Source organism: Cydia fagiglandana, chromosome 18, assembly GCF_963556715.1.
Source record: "Cydia fagiglandana chromosome 18, ilCydFagi1.1, whole genome shotgun sequence".
Lineage (NCBI taxonomy): Eukaryota > Metazoa > Arthropoda > Insecta > Lepidoptera > Tortricidae > Cydia > Cydia fagiglandana.
In genome coordinates, this window is record NC_085949.1 from 6,254,213 (window position 1) to 6,279,305 (window position 25,093).

Consider the following 25,093-nt stretch of genomic DNA (forward strand, 5'->3'; position numbering starts at 1 on the left):
CAATTAGTTTTGTTTATACATATTGTGGTCAGTAACTGATATCTACAGTTTCATTATTGCTTTTACAGACCTTTTTTGCCATTAAAATATAGTTTACCTACTATTTATTTTAATGCAAATGAAATGTAACTTTTTATTACACAAATTACCTCATTCAAAAGTCAAAATCACTCACTGTTTCAATCCAGAAGGGAAAAAAAGGTTTCCTCAGAAGGGAAAAAAAGGTTTCCTGCAACCATAATACATTTTACATGATATGGAAATCTTAATACAGTGTAAACTCTATATAGTGACACTCAAGGGATTTGACATTATAGAGAGTTTTCATTAAATAAAGAGAAATTAATATTAAAGTAAACCACTAGATTAACTAGAGGCAAAAATGTCGGAAGGGAAATGTTATATCAAGTGACATTATAGAGTTTACACTGTACATAATTTGTGCCAAACTAGCTAATTTTATAATTGATCACATTTCAGCATGAAACAAAAGATTTAGTATTCATACTCACAGTACGCTACAATGCAATGATACTAGAATGGAGGACTGGCACTAACGGGGAGCTTGAAGTGGTCACCCGAGCCCACGGCAATGTCTCCGACAGTATTGGCAAACCTTCGGAGAACGGTATACTGGCTGTTATAGACCCACAAGCAAGGGTTATCGGGTTACGGTTGTATGATGGACTGTTTAAAATTATACCACTTGATAAAGATTCTATGGAATTGAAAGCGGCTAGTTTGAGGTGAGATATCTATTGATATTATTTAGAAAAGAAAGAAAGAAAATACATTTATTTACGTCAACCAACCAGTTAAATTACAAATTTAACAGTCTATCTATCTATTAAACCCTTTTATTCTGAGTTAGAGTATGTCTCTTAACTCAGTGTGCCGCTTGGCAAAGGCCTCCAGCTTTTTCCATTGGAGTTTGTCGTGGGCCACTCTTCTCCAGTTTGGGCCCACTGCGAGTTTGAGTTCATCTTCCCATCTTGTTTGAGGTCTCCTCTGGCTCCATGTGCAACCTCTTCATTTTTCCTGCCTGTCTCTCAACATTATTTAACTACTCATTGTGATATTATTGAAAAAATCTATACTTCGAAAAACATACTGTATAATATACAGGTGATTCATTATAATGTATCTGTGTGGCTCCCACAATCAATTTCAATTTTCAATGTTCAGACTCGTAGATGAGTTATGTAAAGTATGACATTTGAAAGTGTTACCTATTCATTTCAGACTGGAGGAACTCAATGTGTATGATGCGGAGTTTCTACATGGCTGTGCCAATCCTACACTAATTTTAATACACCAAGATCTCAATGGGAGGCATATTAAGGTATTCAAACATTTACATACTTGCATAATCATTTTTGAACAGCATAATGCGGTAACTACACTCTTCTCAGTCGTGCACTCTTGTCAGAGTGGTTGTGGCTGTTTGGATGACGCACATGGCTGGTCTTTCCGGTTATATTGGTGGACTTCAAACTTTCTCTCGCAATGTCTCTCCATTTCTGATGGTTGATGGCGTTGCGAGTGCACTCGACTATGGATGACTTCGTAATTATTTTTAAAAGGTCGTCCATCGGGTAGGATATCTTCCTCTGGATCTTTTCCCTTCGATCTGGCCCTGTACTACCAGCCTTTCCAATGAGTCCACATTTCTGGATACATTGCCAAAGAACTTAAGAATTCGTACCAGTGTTCGTTTCGTGTATTGAACAGTCGACGAAAGCCGTTCTCTTAACCTAAGTTCTTTTAAAATGGATACATTGGTTCGAAAAGCTGTCCAAGGTAACTACACTACTTAAGACCTAATGCTGTTGCTGCATGCAAAACTAAGCAAAGGCTGGCATAGCAAAGAGAATTGAGTGTATAGAGGCTTATTGTCTTAGTAAATTTTGTATTCACTTTCAACACAGGATTAAAACTTTTAGAACCCTGATATGACATAGAACCATGTTCTTTCATTGATGTGTTAATATTGTTAAATATCAAATGGTATCGCCATCTACACAAGTATAGGTCAAAGTTATGGTGCCATCTTTTCGACCATAATTTTTTCTTGATTTTCCGACCCACATTTTTTTCTTAGACTATTTATCTTTACACTTCATAGGTCTTTAGGCATAATTTGCATGTATGTGGCATCGCAGTCATGGTTAATACATTTAAATGTGTTACATTGCTGTGTATTGTATGTGTTCAGTTATACAAAAATTTAATAATTGTTTTCAGACTCATGAAATAAATTTAAGAGACAAAGAATTTGGAAAGGTACCCTGGAGACAGGATAATGTTGAAACCGAGGCGTCCATTCTGATACCAGTGCCTAGTCCACTTGGTAAGAATATTTTTATTGATTTACTTAAGTTAAATAACAAAAGAAGCATGTGTTATGTACTCCACCTATGAAATCGACCAACCTCTTGATAAATCATATATTATACACGGTGTAACATGAGGAAACCGAATAATTTTAACCACGCATTTCTGAGGTCAAAAGAAGTAAAAAAATTAATGAGTTTAGGTCAATTTCGCCAAAAAAAATTTTTTTTTGTTGTGTTTTTTTCAATTTTTTGAATGTATTTGTACATAAAAAATAAATGTTATTGGTAAACTTGTCACTTAAAATTGATTTTTACATGTTTTTTTCGTAGAACCTACTTTTTGCAAAGTGTTACTTGTCACTTTTTGACATCTATCAATAAGGATATTTAAACTACGTCCCATAGCAGCAACATCACCGTCAAAAAAGCCTTTTACACTATGTAACAATAAAAACTTGTTTTTTTATAAATTAATAATATCTCTGAAACTAGGCGAATTTCAAAAAAGTTTATAGGACATTTTTGTCTCTATATATGATCAGGAATACGCTGTTAGAATTATTCGGTTTACTCATGTTACACCGTGTATATTGGTATAATAAAACGTAACATGCAAAAGAAGATAATATGTATAATTGTATATAAAAGTGTGATTATGATTAGCCAGGTCCATACGGAGCGAGCACATGCACGAAGCAATATGCCTCGGCCGAGGCGGCGCGCGCGAGGCACGTCTACACTGGCCGTTTTGTGCGCGAGGAAAATGCCTCGCGCGTATGCTCGCTCTGTGTGGACCCGGCTATTGGGACCTCAAAAATTGCTTTGGCAAGCCACATAAATTTGCCATGTCTAGTTTGTAACTGTATCCCATGGATTTTTCTTTTCCCACCATACATTATACAGTTTTCTAATGGCTAACCCATTATTCGGTTAATTCGGTATTCGCATCATCCACTGCCAAAGTTTTCGTAGCGCTACGCTCGTAGCCGATCCCAGCGTTTTCCCGCTTTGTAGAGGAAAGCGATTACGAACAGAGAACCGGCCAAGCGGGTTCCCCCGGTACTCAATGTGTTAATCACATCACTTTGTAGCAATATACCTTTTAACTGTTCTAACCATGTTATGTAGTAACACTACGACCATTGCTAAGCAGTGAATACGTTAAACTTTTTGCAGGTGGGGCTATCGTCATTGGCACAGAGTCTATAGTATACCACGATGGACAAAATTACGTAGCTGTTGCACCACCGCAAATCAAGGTATATACAGGGTGGAAAGATAAGTCGGGCCCTGGAGGGAAACTACCTTAAATCCTTAAGCTGGCTCATTTTACTTAAAGGAGATATTCCTTTATTTTTAAAAAGCAACAAAACTGCATGGGGACATTAAAAACGATGATCGCGATCGGCGTGGCAAAAATGTGAACTATTTTATTTGAGCGCCAGGCGAGTCAAGGCTCGTCAAAACGCCTAAATTAAAACTCACGGCAGTGGGGAGAAACTGCTCCTTTCGGGCAAACTCGGCTCCGTTCGGCTCAGCATTGCTCCGAGCAATTATTAGGGTTGGGACCACTTGTCGTCCTTTTGCGTGCACAACCACAGATAAGATAATTACTTGAATTTTGACAACCCTAAATAGCCGAAAGGGATAGTGCCATACATTAGAAAGGGATAGCATAATTCGTCCCTGACTCGCTGTCAAACTTCGGTTTTGTAGTAAGTGTCCTTTCTGTGCGGTAGTACTATTATTTATTCTGTGCTCACGGGCGACCTCTGTGTGTGTGTGTGTGAATCTGTAATTATGCTCTCCTTTTTCAAGAAAGGAAATTTCTAGCGTTAAACTTAATTTTGCTGTTAACAGTTAACACCAATAAACTGCTACTGCCGCGTGGACACGGCCGGTCTGCGGTATCTACTGGGCGACATTGCAGGCCGTTTGTTCATGCTGCTGTTAGAACTGCAAGAGAAGATTGATGGCACTCAAGCGGTCAAGGATCTTAAAGTGGAGTTACTTGGTGAGTACTATTGCTTCTATTTTAACCTTTTACCTATTTACGAATTTGTTTCTCGGCTTTGCTTCAATTCATATTGATGTATCAGATAAGATACTTTTCTGTGACGGAAAAGATCGTTTTGAAACGTGACCAATCCCGACTAGGCCCTGGTTTGCCCTTTGATTCTCAGGGATACAAATTTGCCAGCCAAAAAAAACCTTAATTTTAAGGTTATCGCGTCTGTAGGTTAATGCAAGATGACAGTCGCTTTTGTTTAAACTCCGACTTGCACCGAATATTGGGATTATAATGCCAATCTCTTTTACAGAGCCGTGACAATAACAACACTATATCAATTTTTGTTTTCCCCAGGCGAAATTCCGATCCCCGAATGCATGACATACCTCGACAACGGCGTCGTGTTCATCGGGTCCCGTTTCGGCGACTCGGCGCTGGTCCGCCTGTCGGCCGCGCGAGACGAGGCGGCGCAGTACGTGCAGACCATGGAGTCCTTCACCAGCCTGGCGCCCATCGTGGACATGTGCGTGGTGGACCTGGAGAGGCAGGGCCAGAACCAGCTCATCACGTGCTCGGGTCAGTTTGTTCAGACACAAGCTTACAGGAGGCACCAAAACTTCTACAGTTTTAAAATACAGATCATAAATTACAATTACTTAAAAACAATTATAGAGCTGCGAAAATGAGGTATCGGGGCATTACTGGCTTTACGCGTGCACACCCCAAAAAAATATAGGTTAGATCGCTAAAACAGGCAAAAACTTGAAAACCCTAAAAACGACTCCCATGACAACTCACAGACATGTAAGTCTAAGTGCAAGGTCGCATTGGCCGCCGCATTAGAAAAATAGGGTTCCTTTTGTACCTGTTTGATACGGAACCCTAAAATCAAGAAACATTTCGGAATCTCCACCGTCCGAATTCTGAAAACAAAATTATCAAGAAGGACATGGCTGCTATCTTTAATTACGCATGCCACTTGATCGCTTGATATTATATAGTATACAAATATATTCTCACACGCACCCATCTTTCCAGGTGCATTCAAAATGGGCTCGCTGCGCATCATCAGAAACGGCATCGGCATCCAGGAGCAGGCCTCCATAGACCTGCCGGGCATTAAGGGCATGTGGGCGCTGACTCTAGCCCAGGATTCTACCTACCATGACACGTTGGTGCTAGCATTTGTAGGACAGACTAGGTAATGTTATAAAATATTAATGGTTTATTATTATAGGAAATCAGCGCTAATTGTTACAAAAGATATAATAACAAAATTCTTTATTTCATTAAAAAGCATTACATATTTTTAACAATGGCTGGTGTCTCCCTGTAAGTTATTTACAAAATAACCTGTGCTCGGAGGCACCGCTCTTCCATATCTAATTTACAATTTATTTAGTATTGTTTGTGCAGTTATTATCTTATTACATAAGCTTAGTAGTGTGCTGTCTGCTGTCCGTATAACACCTCGAGTGCCAAGGATCTAAATTAGTCAGCCGAAAAACGACCTTGAGGATATAAATTTAAAATTCAATTTTCATTGATGACCGGATCTCGCTGATCGCTGGGACTCAAAAGATTAAGTTTGTAGTGGGGTAATGGGGCAACACCACCATACAAATTAGAATTACGATGAAAATGTGACGTTGTTGCCGTGCACACAGCACTTACAACAGTGTTGCGCACTTAACTTGCTAGCGTTTCTCATCATCATCATCTCAGCCGAAAGACATCCACTGCTGGACAACGGCCTCCCCCAAGGATCTCCCCAGCGAACGGTCATTCGCTGACCTCAACCAACGGTTTCCCGCGACGTCTCTACATAAAATATATATATATTTCTTGTTGTATCTAAACTTCCAATAATTTGCAGGGTATTGACACTGAATGGCGAAGAAGTGGAGGAAACAGAAATCAAAGGTTTTGTCTCAGACAGACAGACATTCTACACGGGAAATGTATGCCACAACCAACTCATACAGGTAATAATTATTCTATCAACGAAATTGACTGTTGTCAATGAATGGATGGATTGGATGTTGTTGGCAATATGTCTACTGTACTTAGTCCTAAATTAAGCTACTTTTTACTTACGACCACCTTACGAACTTTTTGGTAAAGTATGTTTGGGGTCTCTATTGTTTCCCAATAGTTTTAAGTCATAATGTATTGTTTGTCCGAATGTTCGTTAGTCATAATTGGTTTTTCTCAGAAACGCGTAACTTTTCAGGATTGCCATAAAATACCTAACCTAACCTATCTATACAATAACCTTACGAAAATCCTGAAAAGTTAACGGTTTCAGTTTTATGACTAACGATAATATGACAAACAATACATTATTACTTAAAACTTTATGGGAAACAAAGGGTATGTTTGTAGTTGTCTTTGGTTGTTGCAGGTTACGGATGAAGGCATATCCCTGATCGCACACAAAGAGTCGGGCTGGACGCTAGCAGCGCAGTGGGCTGTCGGCGGGTCTCGAGGTGTCTCCGTAGTGGCGTGTAGCGAGACGCGCTGCGTGTGCGCGGCCGGACCGCGCATCTACCTCGTCGCGCTCGGAGACGCTTCGCTTACAACACTAGCGTGAGTATATCCCTGATCGCACACAAAGAGTCCGGCTGGACGCTAGCAGCGCAGTGGGCTGTCAGCGGGTCTCGAGGTGTCTCCGTAGTGGCGTGTAGCGAGACGCGCTGCGTGTGCGCGGCCGGACCGCGCATCTACCTCGTCGCGCTCGGAGACGCTTCGCTTACAACACTAGCGTGAGTATATCCCTGATCGCACACAAAGAGTCCGGCTGGACGCTAGCAGCGCAGTGGGCTGTCGGCGGGTCTCGAGGTGTCTCCGTAGTGGCGTGTAGCGAGACGCGCTGCGTGTGCGCGGCCGGACCGCGCATCTACCTCGTCGCGCTCGGAGACGCTTCGCTTACAACACTAGCGGGTCATTCCATGTGATTTCAACAAATTTGAATTAAAAAGTGTGCCGCATGATTTTTGATTTGCATAAAAAAATTGAGGATATATTTCATGGTGGCAGAAGTGCTGAACCACCACCAGTTTTTTTTTATCTTTTAATTTCCAAGTTTTGCCCATTCGAAGTTAGCAGTGGGGTCAAATTCTTGCTTGTACAAAATCAGACCTAACTTTTTTTATATAAAAGGTAACGAAATAATTATTACTTTTTTTGATTAGGTATGAAATGTGGATATTATACTGTATGACAAAATTTATCTGAATTAACTACAAAAAAAAATGGTGACCACTCGAAGTGTACACCTAATTGGTCAATTATTGCAATTTTAAAATGGTTCTTGTGCCAACCCTGGTGCATATCAAATATTACTTTTTTCTGAAATATAATGTACTTACCGTGTTCATCTTGTAAAATAAATATAATTGTGTTAGATCAATTACTTCTAATAGAAAAATGTAAGTGAAAATTGAGAAATTCGAAAAATGCTCGTGTTTGACTCTAAAAAAAACCATGTGGAAGAGAAAATAAAAATTTGATTGTAGTCAGAAAATATAGCTGATATCTTCGTTAATTAGATTTAGAAAAAAAAGTTTTGTTATTTTGCCTATTTTTTGAAATATGATTTTTTTAACATGCTACTGTTTACAACTATCGATACAAAATGTTTTATGTTATAAATTAATAAAAATGGGACGGTAATTGGTCATACGGATATTATTTACGTTTTTTATTATCAAATATTTTTTTTGACATGGCAATAATTTCATTTGTAAATTTAACGAGGGTAGAAATTCGACAATGCACTGTTACCTGACAAGGATTGTGAATCACTTGCGAATGTTTCTTAATTTAGCCGTGTAGAAAATAACCGACGCCTCCTGACTTGTTAACAAGCTTTATTTGCATGTTACATGGCTAAATTACGAACATAAGTAAACGGACCAATAATCCTTATCGAAGTTCTATAGGAAATTGTATTTATCTAGGAGATAATGAAGTGGTGCAAACTCTTTGTAGTAAGTGCTTGTGTTATTATTATTAATAGTTGACTGTTCAAATTCATGGGATCAAGTTCTTTTTCGTCTCAAAATCAGATGTCGAAGAAGCTGAGGTATATCTATCAGAGCGATTTAAAAATATAAGGACCATAAAAAATACACGTTATTATCATAGCTTCGTTCCCATTTCTCAAAATGAATTAAAAGTGCGACGTTATTCAACTTCAGAAAATTTTGAAGTAGCAAAGGTTTGCAAATGATTTTTTTTTTATTGTATAAATATATAAAGTAAATTTCAATCGTCTGGATTTTATTTATATTTTTCCATCGAATTCATTCATATTTATAAGTTTAAGGTCATATGTATTTTAATCTGCATAAATACAACAAGAGCGAAAATGTATGAGACGAGCAGTTTAAAAAATCATATTTCAAAAAATAGGCAAAATAACAAACCTTTTTTTTCTAAATCTAATTAACGAAGATATCAGCTATATTTGCTGACTAAAATCAAATTTTTATTTTATCTTCCACATGGATTTTTTTAGAGTCAAACACGAGCATTTTTCGAATTTCTCAATTTTCACTTATATTTTTCTATTAGAAGTAATTGATCTAACACAATTATATTAATTTTACAAGATGAACACGGCAAGTACTTTATATTTCAGAAAAAAGTAATATTTGATATGCACCAGGGTTGGCACAAGAACCAATTTAAAATTGCAATAATTGACCAATGAGGTATACACTTCGGGTGGTCACCATTTTTTTTTTGTAGTTAATTCAGATAAATTTTGTCATACAGTATAATATCCACATTTCTTACCTAATCAAAAAAAAGTAATAATTATTTCGTTACCTTTTATAGAAAAAAAGTTAGGTCTGATTTTGTACAAGCAGGAATTTAACCCCACTGTTAACTTCGAATGGGCAAAACTTGGAAATTAAAAGATAAAAAAAAAAACTGGTGGTGGTTCAGCACTTCTGCCACCATGAAGTATATCCTCAATTTTTTTTATTCAAATCAAAAATCATACGGCACACTCGATTTGTTGAAATCACCTGGAATGACCCTAGCGTGAGTATATCCCTGATCGCACACAAAGAGTCCGGCTGGACGCTAGCAGCGCAGTGGGCTGTCGGCGGGTCTCGAGGTGTCTCCGTAGTGGCGTGTAGCGAGACGCGCTGCGTGTGCGCGGCCGGACCGCGCATCTACCTCGTCGCGCTCGGAGACGCTTCGCTTACAACACTAGCGTGAGTATATCCCTGATCGCACACAAAGAGTCCGGCTGGACGCTAGCAGCGCAGTGGGCTGTCAGCGGGTCTCGAGGTGTCTCCGTAGTGGCGTGTAGCGAGACGCGCTGCGTGTGCGCGGCCGGACCGCGCATCTACCTCGTCGCGCTCGGAGACGCTTCGCTTACAACACTAGCGTGAGTATATCCCTGATCGCACACAAAGAGTCCGGCTGGACGCTAGCAGCGCAGTGGGCTGTCGGCGGGTCTCGAGGTGTCTCCGTAGTGGCGTGTAGCGAGACGCGCTGCGTGTGCGCGGCCGGACCGCGCATCTACCTCGTCGCGCTCGGAGACGCTTCGCTTACAACACTAGCGTGAGTATATCCCTGATCGCACACAAAGAGTCCGGCTGGACGCTAGCAGCGCAGTGGGCTGTCGGCGGGTCTCGAGGTGTCTCCGTAGTGGCGTGTAGCGAGACGCGCTGCGTGTGCGCGGCCGGACCGCGCATCTACCTCGTCGCGCTCGGAGATGCTTCGCTTACAACCCTAGCGTGAGTATATTTGCTTAAAACCAAGCCTAAAACACGGTATGTTGGCAGTTAATTGTATCATAAAAACACCCCGTCTAAAATTGTTATTTTTTCGTGGAATGGCCCTGAGGTCGTGTTACAAGCAGAATGGCCGAGTCGGAGTACTATACATGTCGGAACGACATCGCGCAGCAGCGGTAGTCGAACCAACGTGAGTTAAGGCTTTCAGTTAAACAGTAGGTTTCATAACTGTCAAAAATCTATTAAAACGTTTCTCCGACTATAGCGGCGAGTGACAATGTGAGTGAGAACTCGTACCCACTGCGAGCTGATCTCTCATTCCCACTTAGGGTTCTACCCTCTCGCCGCTGCCGCAATCTGCACTCTGACTCGGCCATTCTGCTTATCACACGTCCTAATATTTCAACTTGGGACAATAGAAAAAAAAATTGAACATTCATCGCAAAACTAAATAGGCAGTTGACTATCTTTAAAAATTATAAGGTTAAAATTTGAGTATTTTTATGCAGGGAGGTGTGCATGGACGAAGAAGTGGCCTGCTTGGACCTAGGCCCCGGCGGCGACACGGCGTTACTTGGCGTCGGGCTGTGGACGGATATATCCGTCAGAGTACTGCGGCTGCCGGATCTCAGGCCTCTACACACTGAGAAACTATCTGGAGGTTAGTTTCTGGAGATTTCTAGCTATAGGTATAAGAAGGCTGCTTTTTTAGTTAATGAGAAGCATACTTTAATACTAAATGACCCTTTCTTCCACAGAAATAATTCCGCGTTCGCTGCTTATCTGCACTCTGGAAGGCGTGTGTTATTTACTCTGCGCTTTGGGAGACGGCTCCATGTTCTACTTCACCGTGGACCCGGAGACTGGCGTGCTGACTAACCGGAAACGCGTCACACTCGGCACGCAACCGACTGTACTTAGAAGTTTCCGGTATGTACGCAACGTAAAATACTGATATCTGGGAATCCGAGAAAACCCCAATTATTAGTCAGTAGTCTAAAATCCAAATTGTATTAAGCCGGTCGCCATTTTGAATTACGTCATTTTTGGTCTGCTAATGTTAAAAATGTTGTGTTGAAAAATACGTCACCTTTGGTATACTGCGTAGCTTTCAAACAGAGCCCGATGGCTAATCCTATTGTCTATTGTTAAGTAAAACCGCACGTGCTACTTACCTGCAAAAAAGGGTCATACTCATTCTATTTGGCACCTGAGCGCGGGCTAGTCCAACGCTCATAAAACCAGTGTAGGTGCGCTCTCCGATAACGCGCCTTTGTTACGCATCTCGATGACACATTTTAGACTGGTTCTGTAGTGTTCGACTCGCCGGCACTCAGTAACCGAATTACGCAGGTTTTTATGCAGGTGGTTGTGGCACGTGGCACGAGCGGTTTTACTTAACAATAGACAATAGGATTAGCTCGGGCTCAGTAACGAAACTACGAACTATAATCCACCGACTGTATTTAGAAGTCTCCGGTTGGTACAACAACAACACAATATATGTACAGTGTAATGCGTCGTCGAAAAATCGATATCCTTACGAGTACCCCCTATATCGAGTATCGGGTATCGAGGACCCTAAATATGCATCTATTTTCAAAATTTATAAAAGCCGGCCGCCATATTCTACTTCGGCATTTTTGGCCCAATCGTATTTAAACTAGATATCTCTAGAGAGATAACTAGAGATCTGCGAAATCGACGCCACACTCGCATTCGCGCGATTCGCGCAAGAGTGTGGAGGGGGGCTAAACATGAGCACATCCACTCTGTGTGTCTCTTTAAACAGTCTTAACATGCAAAACAAGGTCATTCCGTAACAGTTTTATTTATTCACAGATCACTATCCACAACCAACATATTCGCGTGCTCCGACCGGCCCACCGTCATCTTCTCTTCGAATCACAAGCTCGTCTTCTCGAACGTGAACCTCAAAGAGGTCACTCACATGTGCTCGTTGAACGCGGCTGCTTATCCTGACAGGTAATGTATAAAAATTGTAATAATACAGCCAAGTGCGCATAAAATCCCAGAAAAGAAACATTTCAAAATGATTTTCTATCATCATGTATACGAATGATGATAGAAAATCATTGGACATGGAATTTCTGTCAGTATATATGCCAAAACGAAATGTCAAAATGGGACGTCTAGGTACACGACCGCTCCGCACGAGCCCCAGCGGGCATCTGAATCAAAGGAGAATTTTGACAGATATGGCGGATGTATGGATATTTTACGAAAGTTTACATTTACGATTGAATTTCTCTGTTGCCTTTAAGAGGAAAAATAGGAAAAGGCTGATTCGTTGTAGTCCAATTATCTGGCTTTTGGATTTTATAGCTTGAGCATCGATTTTTTTATACAAATTTTACTAAACGCTGAATCTCGTATCTCATTTTATTTAGGTACAACTTTGCATAAGTGTATTTATTATATTGTAAAAGATTTCAGATTTTCAAGGGTGATTCGTTGTAAACACACTCTTTGGGATAATTGTGACATTTATTATGATTTTTTTTAAAGAGATGTGAACGCTAGCGTCTGAAACGGTGACTGCCTTTTTCGCTTATTTTGCTCGACGCAGTTTTAATGTATTAATTTGTTTTCAATAGTTTGGCGCTAGCCACAGACAGCACGGTAACCATCGGCACAATAGACGAAATACAAAAACTTCATATCAGGACAGTACCCCTCGGTGAGACGCCACGACGCATCGCTTATCAAGAAGCATCACAGGTAACCAGATTCGACTAAATATTTTGATATACATTTTTGTATCGGTATTTTAAATGTTTCTAATTAATTTTCATGTGGTGATGAGTATTTCATTTATTTTATAAATCATTTATTTTTCGTGATAAACTAGTCTAAGATACAAAAGTAACATGATAAGGTAAACATACATATTCAGGTACACATTGTTTACCACGAAATGGGCTCGCTATTTAGTATACGGTCGTTTATAACGTGCTTTCTTTCTACACGTTATTTTGAAAATACGATTGTTTTTGCAATTGTAGATATACATTATATACTTGGTGGTCGATTTAGCCTTAAGACTTAAGACATAAAAGTGGTTAATAGAATCGGCGTAAGATTGTAGACGTCTTTTTTTTTTAACATGGAATTCTGAGTCGGCCGGAAAATCCAGCCCTATTTCTCATTACCCTAATTGTAGACGTCGAGATTAAATTGGAAATATAAGGCATCATCATAGGCGTATCCTCGGTGGGGCAGTTGCCCCACCCTGGTCTCTGACCATAAGATTAGAATTTCAGTTTCAACCGTACCCTGTTACAACGTACCCAGCCTCCCCTACTTCTGCCCCACCCCTTAAAAAATGCTGCGTACGCCCATGGGCATCACCTTTACAACAACGATATGCGAGGTCTTAGGCCGACATCTCTACACTGATCACCTCGCTTTAATCTTCGCGGTGTGAAATTAAATACCCACTCAGTTTTCGTGTCGCATACCATACCATTTTGCTCGATGTTTCCAGCCAAAGAACGATGCCCAACATTGACCACTCGCTACTAGACATTCGCATTAATTTTGCTCGTTTGTGTCTCCAAAGAAGTTGAAACCCAGCGTTGACCTCTAACTTGTAGACGTTCGGCGTGATCACGATGCGCGTGGACAAGCTGGAGTGGGGCGCGGCGGGCGGCGCCGCCACGGCCGTGCGCGCGTCGGCGTCCACGGGCGCCGCCGCCACGTCGGGCGCCGCCGCGCAGGCGCCCAAGCACGCGCCGCAGGCCGCCGACCTCGAGATACACAACCTGCTCATCATCGACCAGCACACATTCGAGGGTGAGTCACAAGCCGGAGTGGGGCGTGGCGGGCGGCGCCGCCACGGCCGTGCGCGCGTCGGCGTCCACGGGCGCCGCCGCCACGTCGGGCGCCGCCGCGCAGGCGCCCAAGCACGCGCCGCAGGCCGCCGACCTCGAGATACACAACCTGCTCATCATCGACCAGCACACATTCGAGGGTGAGTCACAAGCCGGAGTGGGGCGTGGCGGGCGGCGCCGCCACGGCCGTGCGCGCGTCGGCGTCCACGGGCGCCGCCGCCACGTCGGGCGCCGCCGCGCAGGCGCCCAAGCACGCGCCGCAGGCCGCCGACCTCGAGATACACAACCTGCTCATCATCGACCAGCACACATTCGAGGGTGAGTCACAAGCCGGAGTGGGGCGTGGCGGGCGGCGCCGCCACGGCCGTGCGCGCGTCGGCGTCCACGGGCGCCGCCGCCACGTCGGGCGCCGCCGCGCAGGCGCCCAAGCACGCGCCGCAGGCCGCCGACCTCGAGATACACAACCTGCTCATCATCGACCAGCACACATTCGAGGGTGAGTCACAAGCCGGAGTGGGGCGTGGCGGGCGGCGCCGCCACGGCCGTGCGCGCGTCGGCGTCCACGGGCGCCGCCGCCACGTCGGGCGCCGCCGCGCAGGCGCCCAAGCACGCGCCGCAGGCCGCCGACCTCGAGATACACAACCTGCTCATCATCGACCAGCACACATTCGAGGGTGAGTCACAAGCCGGAGTGGGGCGTGGCGGGCGGCGCCGCCACGGCCGTGCGCGCGTCGGCGTCCACGGGCGCCGCCGCCACGTCGGGCGCCGCCGCGCAGGCGCCCAAGCACGCGCCGCAGGCCGCCGACCTCGAGATACACAACCTGCTCATCATCGACCAGCACACATTCGAGGGTGAGTCACAAGCCGGAGTGGGGCGTGGCGGGCGGCGCCGCCACGGCCGTGCGCGCGTCGGCGTCCACGGGCGCCGCCGCCACGTCGGGCGCCGCCGCGCAGGCGCCCAAGCACGCGCCGCAGGCCGCCGACCTCGAGATACACAACCTGCTCATCATCGACCAGCACACATTCGAGGGTGAGTCACAAGCCGGAGTGGGGCGTGGCGGGCGGCGCCGCCACGGCCGTGCGCGCGTCGGCGTCCACGGGCGCCGCCGCCACGTCGGGCGCCGCCGCGCAGGCGCCCAAGCACGCGCCGCAGGCCGCCGACCTCGAGATACACAACCTGCTCATCATCGACCAGCACACATTCGAGGGTGAGTCACAAGCCGGAGTGGGGCGTGGCGGGCGGCGCCGCCACGGCCGTGCGCGCGTCGGCGTCCACGGGCGCCGCCGCCACGTCGGGCGCCGCCGCGCAGGCGCCCAAGCACGCGCCGCAGGCCGCCGACCTCGAGATACACAACCTGCTCATCATCGACCAGCACACATTCGAGGGTGAGTCACAAGCCGGAGTGGGGCGTGGCGGGCGGCGCCGCCACGGCCGTGCGCGCGTCGGCGTCCACGGGCGCCGCCGCCACGTCGGGCGCCGCCGCGCAGGCGCCCAAGCACGCGCCGCAGGCCGCCGACCTCGAGATACACAACCTGCTCATCATCGACCAGCACACATTCGAGGGTGAGTCACAAGCCGGAGTGGGGCGTGGCGGGCGGCGCCGCCACGGCCGTGCGCGCGTCGGCGTCCACGGGCGCCGCCGCCACGTCGGGCGCCGCCGCGCAGGCGCCCAAGCACGCGCCGCAGGCCGCCGACCTCGAGATACACAACCTGCTCATCATCGACCAGCACACATTCGAGGGTGAGTCACAAGCCGGAGTGGGGCGTGGCGGGCGGCGCCGCCACGGCCGTGCGCGCGTCGGCGTCCACGGGCGCCGCCGCCACGTCGGGCGCCGCCGCGCAGGCGCCCAAGCACGCGCCGCAGGCCGCCGACCTCGAGATACACAACCTGCTCATCATCGACCAGCACACATTCGAGGGTGAGTCACAAGCCGGAGTGGGGCGTGGCGGGCGGCGCCGCCACGGCCGTGCGCGCGTCGGCGTCCACGGGCGCCGCCGCCACGTCGGGCGCCGCCGCGCAGGCGCCCAAGCACGCGCCGCAGGCCGCCGACCTCGAGATACACAACCTGCTCATCATCGACCAGCACACATTCGAGGGTGAGTCACAAGCCGGAGTGGGGCGTGGCGGGCGGCGCCGCCACGGCCGTGCGCGCGTCGGCGTCCACGGGCGCCGCCGCCACGTCGGGCGCCGCCGCGCAGGCGCCCAAGCACGCGCCGCAGGCCGCCGACCTCGAGATACACAACCTGCTCATCATCGACCAGCACACATTCGAGGGTGAGTCACAAGCCGGAGTGGGGCGTGGCGGGCGGCGCCGCCACGGCCGTGCGCGCGTCGGCGTCCACGGGCGCCGCCGCCACGTCGGGCGCCGCCGCGCAGGCGCCCAAGCACGCGCCGCAGGCCGCCGACCTCGAGATACACAACCTGCTCATCATCGACCAGCACACATTCGAAGGTGAGCCACAAGTTAAGACGAAACGGGAGCTGAGCTAAAAGTCAATTTTGAGATTTCAAGCTGAATATACCCGTCGCTCTGACGGGGCGTAACCGCGCCGTGAGAGACTGTATTTGTATGTGTAATGCACGCACACAGACGCGTGCGGTGCGCCCGTACTGGCGCTGGCGCGCACCTGACTGATTGCAATTTGTATTGTCACTTTTTGTTACTGCTACTACTAAGTAGGGTAATTCGCCAGTAACTAGCCACTTTTAATAACTGGCCGCCCTAAACTAAAAATGAATCCTATTCACCTATAAACAGAATTCATTTTAGTATAAGGTTTCAATAACTTCAATAACTGGCCACCTTATACTAAAATTAATTCTATTTATAGGTGAATATAATTCATTTTTGGTTTGGGGTGGCCACTGACGAATTACCCTATTGCGATTGAACTTTTTTACTTACCCGGCTTACGTTTACGGAACTCGATATCGAATAGGGTAATTCGCCAGTAACTGGCCGCCCTAAACTAAAAATGAATTCCATTCACCTCTATACAGAATTCATTTTAGTAGGTATAAGGTTTCAATAACTGGCCACCTTATACTAAAATGAATTCTATTTATAGGTAACTAGAATTCACTTTTGGTTTGGCGTGGCCAGTTACTAATAGTGGCCTGTTACTGGCGAATTACCCTATTTATGTACTTAGTGGTTAATACTAGTATCAAGTAAGTATTTTTTTTTCAATAATGCTCAGAAACGAAGTATAGACATGACAAATATAAATATTAATGTCTTTGTAAGGCAGGATTGGACATTCTATAGAGTAAGAGTAAGTGTATGAAACAACCAATTCAGCTAGGACTAGGGAATGCAATCTAGATCTCGCAATTTCGAGATCTCGCTAGATCTCGCACGTATTTTCGAAATTTAACCTAGTTGACAGGAAATCTCGATATATGCAATCTCGGTCGAGATCTCGATTAATATTTTCGAGATCTCGAACAAGACTGAAAGTGAAAAACTTTGTTTTAAGTAATATATGACCTTAGATTCATGTTGTTCAGGCAGTGCTATTATGTGTCCGGCTTTAGCTCTATTATTGTTACGCAGTTTCTAAGTAAAGGTAAATAGTGGTTTAACATCGATAGCATTTCATAGAAGTAAAGTAAAAATTAAATTGATTTTATGTTAAAAATCGTAATCCTAGGCGTATCATGAAACGCCACCATTTCCTGATCTAATATTAACCCAGGCATATCACGATCTTCCTTATGAAAGAGACGGCGGATCCATCAGAGCAATGCATTCTTTGATATTCCTAGCTTCATAGCGGGGGCATTGTAAAATAATTGATCGAGAAATCATATATTTTCAATGATTTTGTAAATGACTAAAGTTATGACTACGGTTATTAGAAACCAATTATAGTATGTTTAATATTCTTTCTAATGGTATGCATCACCAATTAGGATTGTTCATTTTTTTTTAAATGTTCTATTTCGAAAACCATTTCGAGATATAAGGTTTCTAAACAATTTCCGACATTTGCTGCGATATAATAATTGAGGATTGAAGATATTTCAACAAATATCCTTATGACCTTAGTTTGACCTTCTCCTAGGCTGAATGTAAAGTCGTCGCATAATAAAAGTTATCGAACCATAGTAAATAAATCCGTCACTCACGTAATTGTCAAAGTTATCATTGTCATCGATTGTCATAATAAAAACTTTCAGTTAAACAGTTGCGCTTGTTTGTTACGATTTGATTTATAATTAATACCTAAAGAATAGATTTCATTGCTTAATAATATATCAAAAACCTTGTTCCTACGTGTGGGAATGATTCACAAAAATAATAGTTCGAATCCACGAAGACCTACGACGTGAAAGATGGTGCCGTGAATTAAACTTGGAATACCTACCTACTTCAAGTGTTACACACAGTATTTATTTGTTTAAACTTTATTGCACAAAAGAAAAACTTATCGTACAAAAGGCGGACTTAATGCCAAAAGCATTCTCTACCAGTCAACCTTAAGGCAAAGCAAAGAGATTGTGGGCGGTATTGCTGTAGGATCACGTCGATGTAAGTATAAAATTAATATTATTTTACTACAATTATTTAAAAGCTCACTTTATTGGTAGGGTCGTGGTATCTATTTTTTTTCTGTGGTAATGTAGCCAGAGTATCTAAAGGTAAAAGAGTTAAACAGAGATGGTGCCTACTAGAAAGAAAGAATATATACAAGAATACATAGCCATACTCAAAATTCAGCCTGAAACTGCTTTAAAAAGATATAATTTCTGATCTCCAGGTACATGTTGCAGTTCAAGCTGCTGATATCATGGTGGACAACACTTAAGTTAATAAAGAGTTGTGAATAATAAAACATGTTTTTGTTTACCTACTTTTGTATTAATTTAGGAAATATATGCATATATGTAAAAAAATAGTAACTTTACATATATGTATGTTTATCAAGTTCTGCACGAGCATCTGATAATGATGGCTTCTTGTTGACCATCCAGAAGAGAAGTGTATGGTTTGTTATTTACTCTGTTCCCAGGCATTATTTACGGTCGTAAAATATTACGACGATTAATAATTAATATGACGTTCGTTTCAATACAAAATGCTCAACTTTGTTCTGGGCCCAAGTGCCTTAACAAAATCAACCTCATTTGTACATTACATATCCCACAGCTGTATCTAAATAGGAATCACGATGACCTGAAATAATAGGATATAATTAGCAAAATTGGCTTGTTCCTAATATAGTAGTATAAGTAGTACAATATCCAAACTATGGTGACAAGCCGGTATAAAGTACCCACTGGGCTAAGCTACCTTTACGCCTGACGCTTGTAACTATTTTATGAATCCAATCTTCTTACAAATCGAATCAGTTAAAATATATATGATGTAGGTAACTTACATTTGTATCTTTGCTCCTTGATTTCAGCCAAGTTATGGTTGGAGTTGGATGCTATATGGATACATACTCAAATTATAATAGGCCTTTTCATCTGTGTCAGATGTTTTAAGCAGCATCCCGGTAACGACACTTGCGTTCGTGGCTGTATAGCCCTATGCGGGAGAGGATTCCTCGTCCACACACGCGGCAGGTGTATGCTCCCCCAGATGGGTGAGGGTTGGAGGCCTGCTCGTGGCGCCTCAAGCGTTTTTCTTTTAAAGAGGAAATCCAGGCATCGTCGTGCTTGAATTGGCCATCATCATACTCCAATAAAACTAAGTTATATTATATAACTTAGGCAGATTTCTGGAATCAGCTTTCTCAAATTTATAGCGTAGGTATTTTGAAATTAATGATTCAAAATAAACGAGTTTTCCATTCCAGACGAGTTCCAGACGATTGTTATTTATAGAAACACGTGACACTGACATTGTCGACAGGTGACATTACAATCAATTGACAATGACAACTATTTTTTTAATGCTTGTTGTTGCTTGTGCATTATCCTAATCAGCCGACGACATGTAATTTACGAGAAGTCGTATCTCATATTTTCAATAAATTATAAATATTCAACCGGGCCACGAATTACTAAATCATTCAAATTGATATCTTAAATTAACCTATATTTTCAGAAAATAAAATAAAAATGGAGGTCCAAAAAAAATGAACAATCCTAATTGATCAGTAAAATAGAACCCGAGAAATAATGATCAGTTGAGGTCGGTCGCCCGCCATTTACGTGACGGAACAAAATTCATCATTACTTTGTTATATAATATCATACAGCAATAAAACTTATGTTTTTGGAAAGCTAATGAAATTTTTCGTATATTTTATAATAACATTAATTGCGGTAAAGTTATAATTTATTGAGTTAGACGCATGTTTTGTCAGTACTTATGCCATCCATGCACGGTAAAAAATCATATATTTTAAATATTTTGTAAATGACTACAGTTATGACTACGGTTATTATAAAACAATAATTGCACGTTTAATACTCTTTCAAACGACATCTCACACGAACCGATCGGTCCCATAGGACTAAAGACGTGAACAAATATCAATGCTGGTCGGCCGCCCACTTTTTCCTTCCTTTTTTTCGACACGTCCCCCCCCCCCTATAAAATAAAAACCGGTCTATTCATATTCTGGAGACCACGAGGAACACGTCCATACCAGTTTTAGGTATTTAGAAGAGATGTCGACGAAAATCGTGAAGGAGACGACTTTTGTTTAATTTGCCTATAGACTATAGGAATATCAGAATATCACACCTTGAGGTTTGCACAAAATGGCTGGTGTTCGCTAGGCAGATCATGAAATGTCGACGTTTCATTATACATATTCCTAGGAATTTCTCGATACGCCCGATTTTATGATGTATGGAATTCTTAGAGATTTTTGATTAAAATAACACATTTTTAGTTACTTTGTCAAATTCGATCTCGTTGAGATATTAATCTCGATCCCGAAAACCTGAATGTCGAGATCTCGAAACACCCAATCTCGATTCGGATTTTTCGTGCGAGATCTCGAATCGCCAATCATGGTGCGAGATTGCATTCCCTAGCTAGGACCTTAAATTGCTCGACAATTACGGAGCGTGACTGTACCTAAAAATTTTGTAAACCCATAACCATGCAATAAAATATGTTTGATTTTGATTTCTAATTTGAAATATTAGAATCAAAAAGTTCAAAATAAATTGTACCTATGTAACTACAAAAATGTGTTCCCTCTCAACGCAAAACCCCTTGTGTCTTAGGAGGATCTAGATATTTTCACACAATATACGGTTTATCGATAACTTCTTACATCACTAGATTATCGACATTAAATGTCGACTATTGCCCATCACTTTTCTGGCTGTGCACGTATTTAGAAACTTGACTCCGCCCCTAAAATTAGTGCGATAGGGACAACTGCAGCTGAGGCAAAAAATCCTGCGTAAAAATGACAAAAATCGAGGTTTCGTACTCCTCTTTTTCCTCCTCCAAAACTTAACCAATCGTAACCAAATTTGGAAATCTAAATGATTATGAAATTATCTGTGTCGGACCGTTTTGCTTTTTTGGCTAATTGATATCAGTTTTGAATACCACGCCTCTCATTGCGGCTTAGTCAATTAGACCATTTTGGCCATTTTTAAAGGGCTCTAGAGCCTTAAAATACAAAAATATCACAAAAAGCTAAACGGTCCGACACAGATACTGACAATATTAATCTGTGTTGAAAAAATCATTGCTCTAGCTTCAAAAACCACGGAGGAAAACGAGGAGTACGTTTGTATGGAGGAATGACTACTCCTGTTGGCTCTTAAGGGGCTCCCCCACGTCGATGACCTTCGATCTGAATCCCTTAGTTTTCTAATGGTTTTTGTAGCTTATCACATTAACGGCGACGGCTTTGAGCGATATAATATCCCATAATACTAAATAATAATAGCGACTAACAATTCAAGTGAGTGAAGCCGTTGTCGTCTAAACGGTTTAATATAGTATTGTCTTCGAGATATTTGGCATCAAAAATGAACAATATCAAGATACGAAAAGGTGTATTTTTAGACAATGTTTAAAAAAATCATAAAAGAATAAATATTCGTTTCTTTCAAAATTCGGTAGACAAGAATGAAGATAAAAAATTGAAGAACCGATAGCCGTTTGTCTTATAAATCTATCTGTAGTGCAAAAGTTAGAGATACGATTCAAAACTTGTCAAAAATCGATGAAAACTGCAGGTAATCACTTAAAGTTCGGCGTCCGCATTAAAGAACATTGATATGAACTAGTTCGTTTTTTTTAGCATTAGAAAGAACTTCGCAGAAGTAAGCTTGTGGTTCCAAATCCGGCACTTTTAGCGGTAATAATTTGAAGTAAATTATATGTATTGACCATGCTACATTAGATAATTCAATAATTATTAACAATTAAAGAGCCTGATAAAAACTGCACGCTTGCTTCTGTGGAGTTCTTTCTAATGCTAAAAAAAACGAACTATAAATCTATATTTGTTCGAGACAGGAAAACCTTAACATCTCGATAATTACCCTTTCCCTGTTTCTTTAAACTACATTTTTGCCATTTTCAACCAACATGGTATGTACTTATTGTCAATTGTCAATAAGGCGCTATTTCCATATAGCTTAAATTTAATATCAACCTTATCGACAACCGACAATATGGTACCTTTTGGTTAAAACGTCACATTTTTCCTGGAAGCAGGGCTTACCAGACCGCTTACTGTAATACCTCCTCTTTACAGAGCCCGTCTAAGCTAACTCTGCACTTTGAAGTGACGGTGTCCCAAAAATGTCATATTTTCATAGAAATTTTCCATTAAATGGTGGAACTCTTACACCCTGTCAGTGCAGAGTTACCTTCGTCCAACTCTACACACAGTAACATTTCGTCAGGTAACAAGCAAACGTCACTAAATACTAAAAAAAAATTAAACAAAAATCGACCTTTTCTTAGTACTAATATGGTTCACTATGGCTATGAACTTGTGGTGGTACTTAGTGACTTTTGCTTGTCACCCGACGATTTGATATTCAATTGTCTACATCAGCGGTCGGCAACCTTTTAGCAGCCAAGGGCCAAATAGTAGTTAACGGAGGTAACGCGGGCCGTACTTTGTTAATATTTATGACTTTATGAGTCGTTTGTCACTATTACATACAAAATAGCCAAGGCGGCTCTCGGGCCGCAAGTGACAGGTTCACGAGCCGCATGCGGGCCGCGGGCCGCAGGTTGCCGACCGCTGGTCTACATGATTTGTATATTTGCAGTATTACACGCGCACCAACTGATGTCGAACGAATACGCAATGTCTCTAGTGTCGTGCAAGCTTGGTGAGGACAACAACCACTATTACGCCGTCGGGACGGCCACTTTAAATCCCGAAGAGTCGGAACCGAAACAGGTACTTAATATTGCTCTCATACCAGGTGTGGCCTGTAATATGAGCAAAAAATTTAACTGTAGGCTGTATTCCTCATACTGATCAACATTTGTTCAGCGACTTTTAAAAATAACTTGTAGTTTGATTTTTAATACACTTTAAATTAAAGGTTATTCAAAGAAGAATTTTGTTATGTTTAAGGCTTGACAAGCAACGTCAATCACAATGATATGGCGTGGCGATGGCGTCCATTGAAGATAATATTTATTTTGTATGAAAAATAGGGAGTCTAAATACTTAATAATTTTTAAAAGTTGTTGAACAAAAGTGTCACCGTTTGAGGAGTACAATCTATGTTTTAATTATTTGCTTGTGTTACAGGCCACACCCGGTATAGTCTCAGTAGTTAGGTAAGATCCTTTGCCCAGCAGTGGGACACTTTTGGCTCTTCCTTTTGGACGCCAATGACCGATATATCCGCACCGCAGGCTCAACGCCAAAGACTGATTATTCGGTCATAGACCACAGAGCAACATAGACCTATGTGCATATGCATAAAGTTCAATTTCAGTTTTACTACTTCGGTGACGTGGCGTCCGAGTGACAGCTTTTGTGTTTGACACGGCGTCGAAAAGGTTATTAACCCCTAGAGCGCCGGCCAGCGACAATGTCAAAAACCTCGTAAGTTCCAGGGGTTTAAACCCCTCCGCCGACATTCTCTTGGGTGAAGAGTGATGAAAAGTTTTTGATACATTTTATATGAAATTCTGTGTGCGATATCACAAACGTGAGACTTATAGCGCGACATAAAATAGTAGAAATTAAATAAAATGGAACAAAAATTTTCCATACTAAATTGTTGCCATATTAAAAAATGTGACAGTTACGTAGGAAGTGGCGTCCTCAATAATTTTCTACAGTTTCTGAGGGGCTACCGCCAAAACAGAAATTCGCAAATTGCGGAGATCTTTCTCTTTTACTCCAATGAAGGCGTAATTAGAGTAACAAAGAAAAATGCCCGCAATTTGCGAACTTCGATTTTTGCGGTTATAGCCCTGGTTGGAGTATGGATAAGATTAAATTAGTAACCAACGCGTAATTGCGATTACGGGACAAAAAAAAAACAATATTTGATAGTTGACTTTATTTTTCTATCTAAATGAGTTTTTTTATTGCAGGGAAGAATATTGCTATTCCACTGGTTGGAAGGTAAACTAGTTCAAGTCGCTGAGAAAGACATTAAAGGCGGATGTTATTCTCTTGTTGAATTTAATGGGAAATTGCTAGCTTCAATAAACAGTACGGTGAGTAGATGATATTTTATATTTATTGATTTGGGAGCGGACCCAAAGTTATTTTTATTAAAAATGTTATCGTTCTTCTACAGTGTGTTTTCTGGAACAGGAGCAATAAATTAAACTGTAGGCTGTACTCCTCAAACTGACCAACATTTGTTCAGCAACTTTTGAAAATAACTCATGATTTGGTTTTTATTACACTTTAAAGTTTATTCTAAGACGCAATGTATTGCAGATTTTGTTATGTTAAAAGCGTGACAAGTTTCAAGTTAGAATTATAATTTTTAAAAGTTGCTGAGTTTGAGGAGTACAGCCTTATGTTTAATTTATTGCTCCTGTTACAGGAAGCACCCTGTATAGGCTGTTAATTTATTTTAATTTTGGTAAAAGCATAAGCTTTAGTTTTCGGGTCATTCCATGTGATTTCAACAAATTTGAATTAAAAAGTGTGCCGCATGATTTTTGATTTGCATAAAAAAAATTGAGGATATATTTCATGGTGGC

The 25,093-nt window shown here is 42.6% G+C and overlaps 1 protein-coding gene across 1 annotated transcript in view; it reads left to right on the top strand.

Moving 5' to 3' along the window:
* Window positions 1-25,093, top strand: part of LOC134673323 (DNA damage-binding protein 1) — a 30,930-nt gene that overhangs the window by 738 nt on the left and 5,099 nt on the right. Inside the window, exons 3-18 of the mRNA XM_063531294.1 lie at window positions 481-746; window positions 1,243-1,342; window positions 2,245-2,350; window positions 3,513-3,595; window positions 4,197-4,350; window positions 4,702-4,923; window positions 5,386-5,548; window positions 6,224-6,332; window positions 6,752-6,936; window positions 10,616-10,767; window positions 10,865-11,036; window positions 11,949-12,092; window positions 12,725-12,848; window positions 13,724-13,922; window positions 23,179-23,312; window positions 24,470-24,595. Of these exons, the coding sequence (XP_063387364.1) occupies window positions 481-746; window positions 1,243-1,342; window positions 2,245-2,350; window positions 3,513-3,595; window positions 4,197-4,350; window positions 4,702-4,923; window positions 5,386-5,548; window positions 6,224-6,332; window positions 6,752-6,936; window positions 10,616-10,767; window positions 10,865-11,036; window positions 11,949-12,092; window positions 12,725-12,848; window positions 13,724-13,922; window positions 23,179-23,312; window positions 24,470-24,595 (2,439 nt within the window). The remainder of the gene's footprint in view (window positions 1-480; window positions 747-1,242; window positions 1,343-2,244; window positions 2,351-3,512; window positions 3,596-4,196; window positions 4,351-4,701; window positions 4,924-5,385; window positions 5,549-6,223; window positions 6,333-6,751; window positions 6,937-10,615; window positions 10,768-10,864; window positions 11,037-11,948; window positions 12,093-12,724; window positions 12,849-13,723; window positions 13,923-23,178; window positions 23,313-24,469; window positions 24,596-25,093) is intronic.